At 46.5% G+C, this 12,204-nt stretch overlaps 1 protein-coding gene across 1 annotated transcript in view; it reads right to left on the bottom strand.

Annotated features, from left to right (window-relative positions):
* LAMB2 (laminin subunit beta 2) overlaps positions 1-12,204 on the bottom strand; it is a 70,850-nt gene that overhangs the window by 40,682 nt on the left and 17,964 nt on the right. Inside the window, exons 5-13 of the mRNA XM_048487312.1 lie at positions 9,963-10,151; positions 9,335-9,398; positions 7,851-8,053; positions 5,601-5,721; positions 4,229-4,417; positions 2,955-3,134; positions 2,384-2,496; positions 1,570-1,649; positions 1,211-1,346 (exon numbers count right to left, since the gene is read on the bottom strand). Of these exons, the coding sequence (XP_048343269.1) occupies positions 1,211-1,346; positions 1,570-1,649; positions 2,384-2,496; positions 2,955-3,134; positions 4,229-4,417; positions 5,601-5,721; positions 7,851-8,053; positions 9,335-9,398; positions 9,963-10,151 (1,275 nt within the window). The remainder of the gene's footprint in view (positions 1-1,210; positions 1,347-1,569; positions 1,650-2,383; positions 2,497-2,954; positions 3,135-4,228; positions 4,418-5,600; positions 5,722-7,850; positions 8,054-9,334; positions 9,399-9,962; positions 10,152-12,204) is intronic.

The following is a 12,204-nucleotide window of genomic DNA, read 5'->3' as shown; positions in this document are numbered from 1 at the left end:
TTCGAATCCAAACAGATAAAGTGTTGGCACATAATATACCAGACATCACAGTGATAGAGGACAAGAAAGTGACCATCATCGACATAGCAATACCTGTTGACAGCGGGTTGTTGAAAAAGAACATGAGAAGGTCATTAAATACCACAGTTTGAAAATCGACAGTGGCCATTCTGAAAATACTGAGGTCATCCCCTGGGCGCCAATCAGCTGAGGTCATCCCCTGGGCGCCATTCTGAAAACACTAGGACCACACTTGAAACATCTTCAAATCGACAAAATTGACATCTGTCAGATTCAGAAGGCTGCCCTGCTGGGATCTGCATGAATACTACGCTGATACATTACAATGTCCGAGGCCTCTGGGTGAGACTTGAATTGTAACGAAAACCCAACAACCAGCTAAAGAACTGGCAGCCGTGATATTGAACAAAATTAACAACAACAACAAAGAGTGGGATATAAATACAATACCAATACTGACTCGGGATCTTCACCAAGCATGAGTAAGGACAAATCTGCTATCAGTCACACAGGGTTTCTTCCGTCTTAAAAGACTGGTAGGTACACTGAGCATTCACAACTGTGTCTAAGTTGGATACACACAATTATTTCATTCACACCCACAGCATGGCAGAGGGCCAAGGCTAACAGACCCTTCTGCACTAGCCCTGACTCCAGTTCTCCTTTCAAGTGCTTCTTGGCTCACTGGACCCAGCACACAGCTCCAGATCCTCACCCAGTGCAGAGGTGGGATCCAGCAGGTCCTCACAGGTTCCCGAGAGTAGCTTACTAATTATTTGTGTGTGCCGAGAGGGGGTTACTAATTGGTGATTTTGCCACGTGATTTTTGCCTTAGTTACGCCCCTCCTCTCAGCAGTAGCGCGCAGAACTTGAAGCAGTCTAGCAGGAGGTGCACCGGCGTGCGTGGCAGCCTGCGCCTGCGTGCATTCGTTTCCCGCCCAAGGACCAGCTCAGCAGCTGCGTCCTTGCCACAGCCCCACCAAGGAATGCCCCGCCCTCAGAATGCCCGGCCATGCCCCCGTTGTGCCCCACCCAGCCCCATTGGCGCTACGCCACAGTTTGAATCCCACCACCATGGGAACCTGTTACTAAAATTTTTGGATCCCACCACTGACCCAGTGTGTGTATGGGAGGGTGGGAGGTGGGGTGACGGTTCCTGGCCCCTTCATACCGGTAGCCATTTTCTCACCTGGCGAAGTCGGGCCTCTTCCGCCTCATATGTGAAGTGGTCCAATGCAATGTGGTAGTAGCCCGTCTGCACTTGGTTGCACTGCCGGCCCACTATGTGGTTGCGGCAACGGCACTGTCCCGTTTCAGTGGCGCACCTATGGCAAGGAGGGGTAGATAGTTGCAGAATGACAGATTGGGCCTCTCCTCACCTCACCTCCCAAAGCAATCTTGTTCCTTTGCCACAGCAGTGCTACCAGCCTCTCCCTACATCTCCCCCTATAATTTACTAAATCAGTCCCTGGGCACATTTAGGAACTCCGCACTGCTGGGTTCCTGGGCCGCCCCTCCATGGGGCCCAACACTCTGCCATTTCCTTACTGATTGTCATGAGCACCTCCTACATCACAGTCACACGGCCGGCAGCCGTGCAGGTCAGGGCTCAGGGCCCAGTGTTCAGGCTGAAAAGAAACAAAGAACACGTTAGGGACCCTTTTTATCTGACAGAGCTAGACAGTGAAAGTAAAAGAAGGACATCCATCCAGGAGGAGAACATATTCAGCAATCACCCTTCCTTTGGAGACAGGAGGAACTTGGTGGGTGAGTGGACTGCTGTGATCTTCTCGATCTAAGAGGCTTGTTGGCCTAGGAGTACAATTCTGAGTTTGAGGGCAAGAGGGCCTGGCCTCAGATGCCAGACAAGCCCATGCCTTGGGGAAAGGGCACAGGTGACCAGCAAAGGCCACACTCTGCAGGCAGAAGGGTCCAAGAGACACATCTGGCATCCCAAGAAACGATCTCAGGTAGTAGCCATTGGGGAAAAACCTCTGTCCATGATCTTGGAGAGCCCCTACTAGTCAGAATACTGAGCCAGATGCATCAATCATCTGACTTGACAGAAGGCAGCTTCTGTTATGTTCTCAGGTGTAAGGACTTTGGGCAGGAACAGCAGAGGATACATGGATGGTTCCACTAAGGCAGTGGTGGCGAACCTTTGGCACTCCAGATGTTATGGACTACAATTCCCATCAGCCCCTGCAGAATGGCCAATTGGCCATGCTGGCAGGGGCTGTTGGGAATTGTAGTCCATAACACCTGGAGTGCCAAAGGTTTGCCATTACGGCACTAAGGTGTGTCCAGCCCAGGAAGCAATGTCACTTATAAGAATCTAAAGAAAGGACTGCTTGACACTCACCAGACATTGGCTGCAGCTACGTCCAGTAACCAAACGTTTGCAGAAACAGTCACCTGTGATGGCGTCACACTGAGGCCCATCCTGCACAGTGCCTCGTGGGTCGCACTGGCAGCCTGGGAGGGAGAATGGATCAAATCATTCAGACTAAACAGCCTTCATTCTCTAAGCTCAGAAATACATTTTAAACATAGCTATTCCTTTCATATTCCAGCCTTCTTCCAAGGCCCTGAGGACAAGGGATGTGAAATTAAAACAATGTTGCACTTACTTGAGTGGTCTTCTGTGCAGGCACACATTGGGACTGTGCTTGCAATGTGTGCCTCCACAGAAGGCCACAAACAGCTATCTCATTTTCCCCTCAGGGCTAAACTATGGCTAAACTTAGACTCAGAGACAGGTCCAAGGTCACCCTGTCCAAGATCAACACCTGGCCCTTGAAAGGTGATACCAGAACTTCCCAGAATTTCACCCACAAACACACCCTATGGTGGAAGAAATAGCAACGGAAGCTCCATGTTGCTTTGAGGGCCGACACAGACCAACCAAACCCCTCAGAGACAAGGGCACCTACGTTGACAGCCTTGTGGGTTTTCCACGCTCAGTCCAAAGAAGCCAGGTTTGCATTTGTCGCACCGTGGTCCCTGCACATGCTCTTTGCAGCGGCACTGTCCGGCAATCAGCCTCAGAGCCGGATCGTCATGCGTGTCGCACACTCCGCCATTGAGTGTGCCGTCAGGGTCACAGTCACAGGCTGGAAAGCAAGTGAAAAGGAGGTGACGTTAGAGGTGCAAACAGAACTGAGTCCATGATGCAAGATGCAAAGAGAGCTTTAGAGGGGGAAAAACTTAATCCAGCCCTAAAGCTAACTTCAGGCTCTTCTGTCCTTTAAATGCCAGCAAATATACTTAATCACAGACTAAATTCAACACAGAAGTTGAATACATTGACTTAACACAGGAGGTGGGGGCAGGGGAGGAAGAACACTCTAATCTAATCTAATCGGAAGTCTTGGTGTCCTCTCCAAACAACCAACAGGCAAGAAATGGTACCCAATGGAAGAGTTAGAATTTGGAGGCTCAACTTAGCTTTCAAAGCTAAACGCTCGCTCATGATGGTGATGGTCACTAACCTGGATAGCTTTAAAAGGGGCTTGGACAGATTTATGGAGGAGAAGTCCATCTATGGCTATTAATCCTGATCCTCCTTGATCTGAGGTTGCAAATGCCTTAGCAGACCAGGTGCTCAGGAGCAGCAGCAGCAGCAGCAGCAGGCCATTGCTTTCACATCCTGCATGTGAGCTCCCAAAGGCACCAGGTGGGCCACTGCGAGTAGCAGAGTGCTGGACTAGGTGGACTCTGGTCTGATCCAGCAGGCTCTTTCTTACGTTCTTTTGTTCATGCTGTGTGCCGCTGTTGGGGCCCCAGTGTCCTCAGGGCAACATGCCAAGGTCACGTTCCCTTTTAAAAGAAGCCACTAGACTAGAGCCCCACCCTCCAAGTTCTCAGCATTCTTTGCACACAACGGGCTCTGAACTAACCATTTTCCAGAAGGAAGCTTAACTCATTCTGGTCCTAGGAATTAAGGATTATGATACTTCACAGTGGAATCAGAACCTGAAGTCTCAAAATTTATGTTCTGAACTCTGAAGACAGGGGTCAGGAACTAGCAAAACTTTGGTACCATCGGCAAATCCAGATGCTACCAGCCTCTGAAAATCTTTCCAGCACTGAGGGGTAGTCTTCCTTTCTGAGGTTCAGGAAAGTCCTTCACCCCTGCCTGAAATGAGACATCTCCTAAGCATCACCCCTCCTGGGCACTTCCCACTGCAAAGGCACGGATAGTCACCACGGCACACGCTGGGATCACGAATATCCTTGGTGGGGTCCTTGTAATAGAAGGGTTTGCAGAGCTGGCAGTTGCGCCCCATGGTGTTGTGTTGACAGTTGTCACAGACCCCGCCGCTGGTGTTGCCCATAGCCAGGTACACAGCCATGTCGAAGTGGCACTTGTGTGAATGCTCATTGCAGTTACACTCTGTGGAGACAGTAACACATGCTGACATGCTGGGTCACAAACCTATTCTCTGCCCATAACACCTAAATATTTATTAGTCTCTTCTAGAAATTATGAGAAACAGCAAAGCACAATCTCTCATGTTGCCTCTTGTGTGGGCTAGAGAGGTCCCCAACCAAACTAAGCCTGTGGATTGTTTTGGAATTCTGAGAAGAGACCATGGGCACCGACACAAAATGGCAGCCATAAAGGATGGGACCAATGACAAAATGACCGCCACTGGGTCAATTCAAAATATTAGAAGGTTCCACAAAAAAGCCCAGCATCTTCCTACAGTGGAGGCAACTGTCTCTGAAAGTGTGTTCCCCAACACAAAGGTGTTTGGGCTTTTCTAAAGCACCCCCTGTTTCAATGGGGTAGAGAAAATCTAGGCTTAACCCTTTGCTTTTCGGAAGAGATTCTCTGAGGAAGAAGCAAGAGGGTGCCAGAAAACACGCTGATAGGAAACAAGGGAATAATGTATTTGTTTTTCCTCTGTAGAGGTGGAGAAACTGATCCAACTCAGGGACCACTATATAAACATGGACATGAGAATGGCTGCTTATAATACCCATTTCAAATCCCTTAAAAATCCCACAACAAAGCCACTGATGAGATGTCCCATGTAAAAATAACCTCCATGCAGATAGAAACAGAACAATACAATGAATATATCATGCAAATATTTGTTTTTCAAGGGTTCCACAAGCTGAACCTGCAAGAAACTTGGGAGTATCATTAGATGCAATGTTGAAGCATGGTAAACAATCACACAATTTTCATTCAAGATATACACTGCCCAACCCCCATAGTACCCCAATTTTAAAAATAGATATCATTTATTTAATTCAATGACAATTCACAGCCTTTTCATTCTGTCTTCTGAGGCAGTCACCTCCCTCAAATGGTCAAGTTGACCTTGTCACTGTTAGCTACGAAGTCCCAGAATTTAGTGATGGGTCGAACCTCCTCCTTCCCCTATAAGCAGAGTAAGTTCTTAAAGGTCCCACATTCTCTCTTGGGATAAGAGATAGTAGAATTTTATCATGCGTATAGGGGGAAGCTCTTCTACTTGCCAGATGCTACCTCTCTCTGGCCTAGTTTTCCCTCAGGAGACACAGCCCAATTTCAGGCATTCCTCTTCAGGCAGCCAATCTCCACTCACTTTTACAAGCATTGGTGCGGCGCCCTTCAGCTGGCCGCCAGGGCAACTCGTTGAAGAAGCTGTCACACTCTTGACAGTTCAGCCCTTTGGTGTTGTGTTTGCAGACACAGCGACCGTGCACCTGTTGACGAACAAGGAGGACACGGGTCTCACTCAAGGTGAGTGGAATCATTCAGGAACACGGGTTCTTACAGCAGACCCAACTTTCCTCCCACACCAAGTCACACGTGTGCCTCGCCCTACCCACACAGTGTGCAGCCACAGATGTCACTGCTACATCCCACACATATGGGACAAAAGCTGTGAGTTATGTTCTGTTTTGGCACAAAATTCAACACCTTAAGCAACTTAAACAACAAACCAACCTAACACTGTGAATCCAGTTCTCACAGTAGCAAATATGGTGTGGCGTTTACTACAGGGGTCCCCAACCTATGGTCACCTTTGGAACTGTGACACAGGCTGGTGGGCATAGCCATGAAGGGGCTGCCACAGAAGGTGGAGTTAGCCATACAATGGCTGCAGCTGCTTTACAGCTATGTATTGATTAGAGAACTTGTACCAGTTGAATATCTCCATGACATAAAACTATTAAAGGCAAAAGACTATCTATGGCATCCCTCAAGATGGGAATAAGGGGTATTCTTTCTTTCATTTCAGGAAAGATGAAAGATCCAAGAAATCAAAGGTTAATGAAATGAAATGCGTATTCTTTCTGTGTGTATATGACAGAGAAAGAAGGAATGAGTGTGTATGTGTAACCCCTATGCTAAGAATGGGATGACCCAGAAAGGGATGGAGTCTGAAAAGAAGCAGAAGACTGCAGAACTCATGAGGTTGGAGGAAGCAAGGCTACCAGGCTGGGACCTGTAAACCCTTAACACCTTGTTTAAGGTAACTACAATGTTGTTGGGAACTAGTAGGAAGGGAGTTGTTTATTTTTTTGCTATATTGTAAATATTAGAATTTATTGTTTCAGGGCTTTTGGTATGTAACTGGTGAGAGTTTTTCTGGGGACCTTCAACATCTTGAATCCAGTTCACCCAGCCTCTGCAGTCTCCATGAGCCAACCACCAGCAGGAAGAATGGACTTGGCATTATCAGACTGTAATTGGAAGGACTTGGAATGAAACTTGAACAGGAGCTTGAAGTGTTAAGTTAAATGTTAATGTTTGATAATTAACACAGTTATATTCTCTACATTAGTGCAACGTCAATATGACATCAAACAACAACAATTCACGTTGCACCTGCCGCAACTTTATAAAGTGAACAGTGCAATTAACATAATACGTGAAGTGCAAGTGCAATAATAATATCTACAGTTCCATACATTAGGCTATTACAGAAATTTCTTTAAAAGGGTAACATTACAGTTCTCCCTTATTGTCCTGGAATTCAAGCTTCAAGAAGGACAAATAGTCAGTGGTGGGATCCAAAAATTTTAATAACAGGTTCCGATGGTGGTGGGATTCAAACAGTGGCGCCGCCGCACACACACACCTCCAGTCCCTATTTGGCAGGGAGGTTGCTTTAGTAACCCCTTCTCTAGAGAAGTGGTGAGAACTGGTTGGATCCCACCACTGCAAATAGTCCGTATCTCCAATCCATTAGCAAAGCAAAGAGTCCGTATCTCAATCCACCTAAACGGTTTTCGCGTTACTTTTGCCGTTTTCGAGATGATTCTTCATCAGATACGTTATTTTCTATGGATGTTCAGCCTTTCAGAGGGTAGTTAATAACAGTGATGCTATCACGTCTCTTATTGCTCCCCTTTCTAGGAGTATATGTGGGCCTGTGTGAATTTGGTTCACTTTATAAAATTGCGGCAGGTGCAACGCGAATGGTTGTGGTTTAATGTTTGATAATTGTCATATGTTAAAGAAAGTAAACCATTTTTGTTTAAAAATTTAGTTGTTGCAAACTTCTTCCAAGTTCTGCCCCACAGAACCCACAAGCTGAGGTTACATATGCACAGAGAGAGTGTGTATGTATGCACTTATTCAGAAGTGAAAGCCAGCATGGATAGTGTTGGACTAGGAGCTGGGAGGCCAAGGTTCGAATCCCCCACTCTACAAAGAAAAGTTGCCAGCTGTCCTTGGGTCAGTCACTCAGCCCAAAGTGCCTCACAGGATTGAGGATAAAATTAAGAAAGGGAAAATGATGTTGTAAGGTATCCGGGTCTCCACTAGTTAGAAAATCTGGGTATCATCAATATTGAAATAAATTTTAAGAGTACCAGGGCCTTACCATGCCCTCAGCATCAGAAGGGCTGCCAGGAAGAGGGGCACACTCCGAGGCGTGCCCATAACAGAAGCAGTTGCCACGCAGAACCATCTCATACACGGCATAGTAGTACTTCTCCTTGATCTCCCGGCGCGAATCCAGCAGGTTGTCTCCGAGCGTGTGCAGCTTGGTCAAGTTCACCCGCAGGTTGGTGACCTTCAGCAGGTCTGGGAGGGAAGTATTTGGGGGAGGGAAGGGGGAAGGAAACACACACATTCACACAGAGGAGCATTGCTGTTGGCACCACCTCCCAGAAGAGGCGGGTTCTGGGATATCCAAGCTGCAATATCTGAGTTCTCAGTCAGAGCACGCTATGGTAAACTCTTTTCCCCCCCAGATGCGACTGGAGCCAACAGCTAAATCCATCCACAGCCAAAACAGAAATATGTCTAGGACCAAAATAATCCAGTCCCAAATAGAACCAGACACAGAGTCGGCTGCAGACCGTACCAGGATCACGACGACTAACTAACTAATGCTTGCGGACACATACTATATATGTACAAAAGAGAGAGATCTTCCTTAGGAAACAGGAAGGGGGGGGGTGTCTGTGCCCTGTGCCCTGATTTGAATGGTCCAGGCTAGCCTGATTTTGTCAGCTCTAGGAAGCTAAGGAGGGTTGAGCCCGGTTAGTATTTGGATGGGAGACCACGAAGGAATGCCAGGGTCACTATGCAGAGGCCAGCGAAGGCAAACCACCTCCATTTGTCTCATGCCTTGAAAACCCTATGGGGTCACCAGGAGTTGGCTGCAACTTGACATCACTTTACATACACACTGTGCCATGTCTTTTATCTACAAACCATTATCTCGAAAAGGAAGGTCTGGTGTTTATGCCGGTAATACATTTACTCAAGAACTTGGGATCACATATGAAACAGGATACTTTTCAATAGCTGACATGCAGCAACATCCCAAATTTCCTAGTATTTTTTTGGGGGGGGCGTGGATGATCGTGCGTGGATGATCTTTGCAAACCTTTCCAATTAAGGAGCTGCCTTTTCTTAAACACAGGTGGTACACGTTGCATTTGTGAACATGACAGCCACCTCAAAAAGGTTTCAGACACCATTGGGTGTGACTTTTTAAGATAAAATCAAGGATAACCTGAGACACATCTTAAGGGCCATTTTCACAGGAGCCGATTAGGGTGACTGCACACCTTTACGTGGAGTGTGTGTGGCTTGCAGAATTAGAGATACTGATTCAGCATTCTGGCTGCTATGTTTTATGAACTTTTTCGTAAGAAGAATAAGCTCTGTCTTAAAAGTATCAACAATCCAAAACTCGGCCCTACAAATTCGGTGTTCCAAGATTACACGTTGTCTTTCTGAAGTGCAAGATTCCTATTTGTGGCTCAGGATTGCAACCGTCCTCCAAGGGAAGCCGAGTTGCTGCCCCCGTCCACCTCTCCTTCATTTCAACCCACATCCCACATAGAAACTTACTCTGGATTTTTGGACTATAGGGGTCTCGGATGTAGATGGCCGGATCCAACACTCTGTAAATGACCTGCGGCGAGGAAGGAAGATGTGTCATAAGGCAGGAGAGCCTGGACATATTGCATGAAATCAATAAGTGCAGGGCACATCAAGCCTGTATAGCGATCAGAGAATAAGGCTAGAATTTGGGAGACCCAGGTTTGAAACCCCACCTTGCGTGGGTGGTGTTCATGGGCCAATCGCCTATCATCAGCTTAACCTACCTCACAGGGTTGATGTGAAGACAAAATGGAGTAGACAAGAATGGCGTAAGCCGGGTCTCCATTGGAGAGAGGAGCAGGTATAAATTACATACATACCATACATAAAAATAAAATCAGCACTCCTTGGTCTAAACTTCCATCTTAAGGAGAAGGCAATCCCAAAAGGTATAAGTCAATATGGCCTGGGTGCTGCTGAACTCTGAGGCCACACCCATCTCCCCCCTCGGAACTCTGAGGCCACACCCATCTCCCCCCTCAGAACTCTGAGGCCACACCCATCTCCCCCCTCGGAACTCTGAGGCCACACCCATCTCTCTCACACACAGAGGCAGGTATCCCATACCCTCTCGACTCTCTGGCCTTGCACTTACCTCTCCCTCTGTCGAAGGCTCAATATCTGAGTAACGTGACTCACAGATGACATCATCCACCCGACGCAAGGCTCCATGGGGAACATGAGGGAAGGATGCAGCACAGTCATAGGCAAAATAACGGTACACTTGCCAGGTGCGGCCAAAATCTGCTGAGCGCTCTACAAGCATGGCTGCTGGACGGAAGGTCTGTAAGGGTGGAGGAGAAGTAAGGAGCACTGCATATACCCAAATTGCTCACCCTGGTTGGTCAGGTTGGGACAGAGCTGCCAGCAGTCCAGTCACACATGTAAGCTTACGTGGGTGCTTAGGCGTTCATATTATGGAGTACATACTCTCATTGGGTTAGAACCTTTGGCACTCCAGATGTTATGGACTACAATTCCCATCAGCACCAGCACCAATTGGCCATGCTGGCAGGGGCTGATGGGAATTGTAGTCCATAACATCTGGAGTGCCAAAGGTTCGCCACCCCAGGGTTAGATCATAGTCCCCATCCCATATGACTTTGTCCAGGTAGGTCACATGATCCCTGCACAGCATTTTCTGGTGGACAGAAGACCTCTTCTTCTTTTCTCATCTGCAAACCCAATTATGTACTTTTTGGAAGAGACTTTCTGGACTATTGGTGTAGAGATACACAATTGTAACAATATGTGTACCATGTTCTCTGAGTCCTAAGCTTTCATTTTATAATAAAAACAGTCTCTGGCTCTTTTCCTTGTGGAACTATAAGGGGGAAGGTGTCTCTCTGCAAAAGAAAAGACTAGAGACTTGCTTGAGAAAACAACAGTACTCTAATGCCTTTTGTTCACATTTGAAAAGCCTGAGTGATCCGGGGGCGGGTGAAAGAAAATGGGGGAAATCTGCCATCTGGAAATCCTGTTGCCTCTGTGCTTTATCTGCAGCTGCAACAACACCAGCAACAAGGAAACCACCCTACAGTGCATCAAGAAAAAGTCCTACATAAAGCACAGCAGTATATGTGTTTGCACATAGAATGGAATGGTTCTGTACATTAAGGGTTTTTTAAATATTCCATTAAATTAAGAGAAATACGCGTAGAATTACAAGTGGCATTAAGCAGTGGCTGCACACCAAATTAGTGCTACATTATAAAATGTTTGCAAACATACTCTTGAAAGCGCCTGTTGTCTAATAAAAATATGTTTCATCTTTATATATTATTTATTTTTCCGCCACTGGACCTCAGACAATATTAGAACAATAAAAGTTTACCCAAGCATACAATCGTTTCCTAGATTTTTACATCCGTTATGTCAACCAACAGGGAACATCCACAATATTATGGTAAAGGCATATAATGATGTGGCATTATTAGGTACTGTTGTGATGACCATAGAGACGCACCACGCAGTGGTGGGATCCAAAAAATTTAGTAACAGGTTCCCATGGTGGTGGGATTCAAACTGTGGTGTAGCACCAATGGGGCTGGGTGGGGCATGACGGGGATGTGGCTAAAGTGTAAGTGATTACACAGTCGCTATGCCAGTCCTTGGATCGGAAAACTAATGCACGAAGGATTTTGTGCTTAGGCTTTCGCCCCGCGATGCTTTGGTCCACCTCCTGCTAGACTCGCTTCAAGTACTGCGCCGCTTACTGCTGAAAAGGGGAGGGGCGTAATTCAAGGGCAAAAAAAATCACGTGGCAAAAAACCAAAAAAAAAAAAAAAAAAAAAAAAAAAAAAAAAAAAAAAAAAAAAACAAAAAAAAATCACCACCATATAACCCCCTCACTCAAGGGCACAATAATAAATAATTAGTAACCGACTCTCGGGAACCTGTGAGAACCTGCTGGATCCCACCTCTGGCCCCACGGCACTAAGGACACTTTGACACCCCATTGAAACAGGCACCAAAATGGAAGAACAAACAAGCAATTCTTATTCTGTTCACACTTAATCAGCACTGTAAACTTTGCCAGCGGTCTTCCAATCTCTGTTCAGTCGGCCTTTATCTTCCATGTCTTATTAACCAATGCAGAAGTGTCCTGGTGTCTCTGGTGTAAAATTCCTTTCTATCAAGGAGTGAGATTGATTGGAAGTCAGACCTTTTGAGTTGTAGCCCTGCAGAATCTGCTACTATCTGAGGTCTGATCTTGAAGATCATGGCCACAAAATATGGTGTTCAAACTTGCTTTTAACAGAGTTCCTTCACATTATTTTAAAGATACTATAGGACAGAAGCTCCATGAGGTATATGGAGCCTACCATGCACACTTT

The sequence above is a fragment of the Sphaerodactylus townsendi genome, linkage group LG03 (assembly GCF_021028975.2).
Source record: "Sphaerodactylus townsendi isolate TG3544 linkage group LG03, MPM_Stown_v2.3, whole genome shotgun sequence".
Classification (NCBI taxonomy): domain Eukaryota; kingdom Metazoa; phylum Chordata; class Lepidosauria; order Squamata; family Sphaerodactylidae; genus Sphaerodactylus; species Sphaerodactylus townsendi.
Note: the sequence above shows the minus strand (reverse complement) of the source record. Positions and strands in the feature narration are given on the sequence as shown.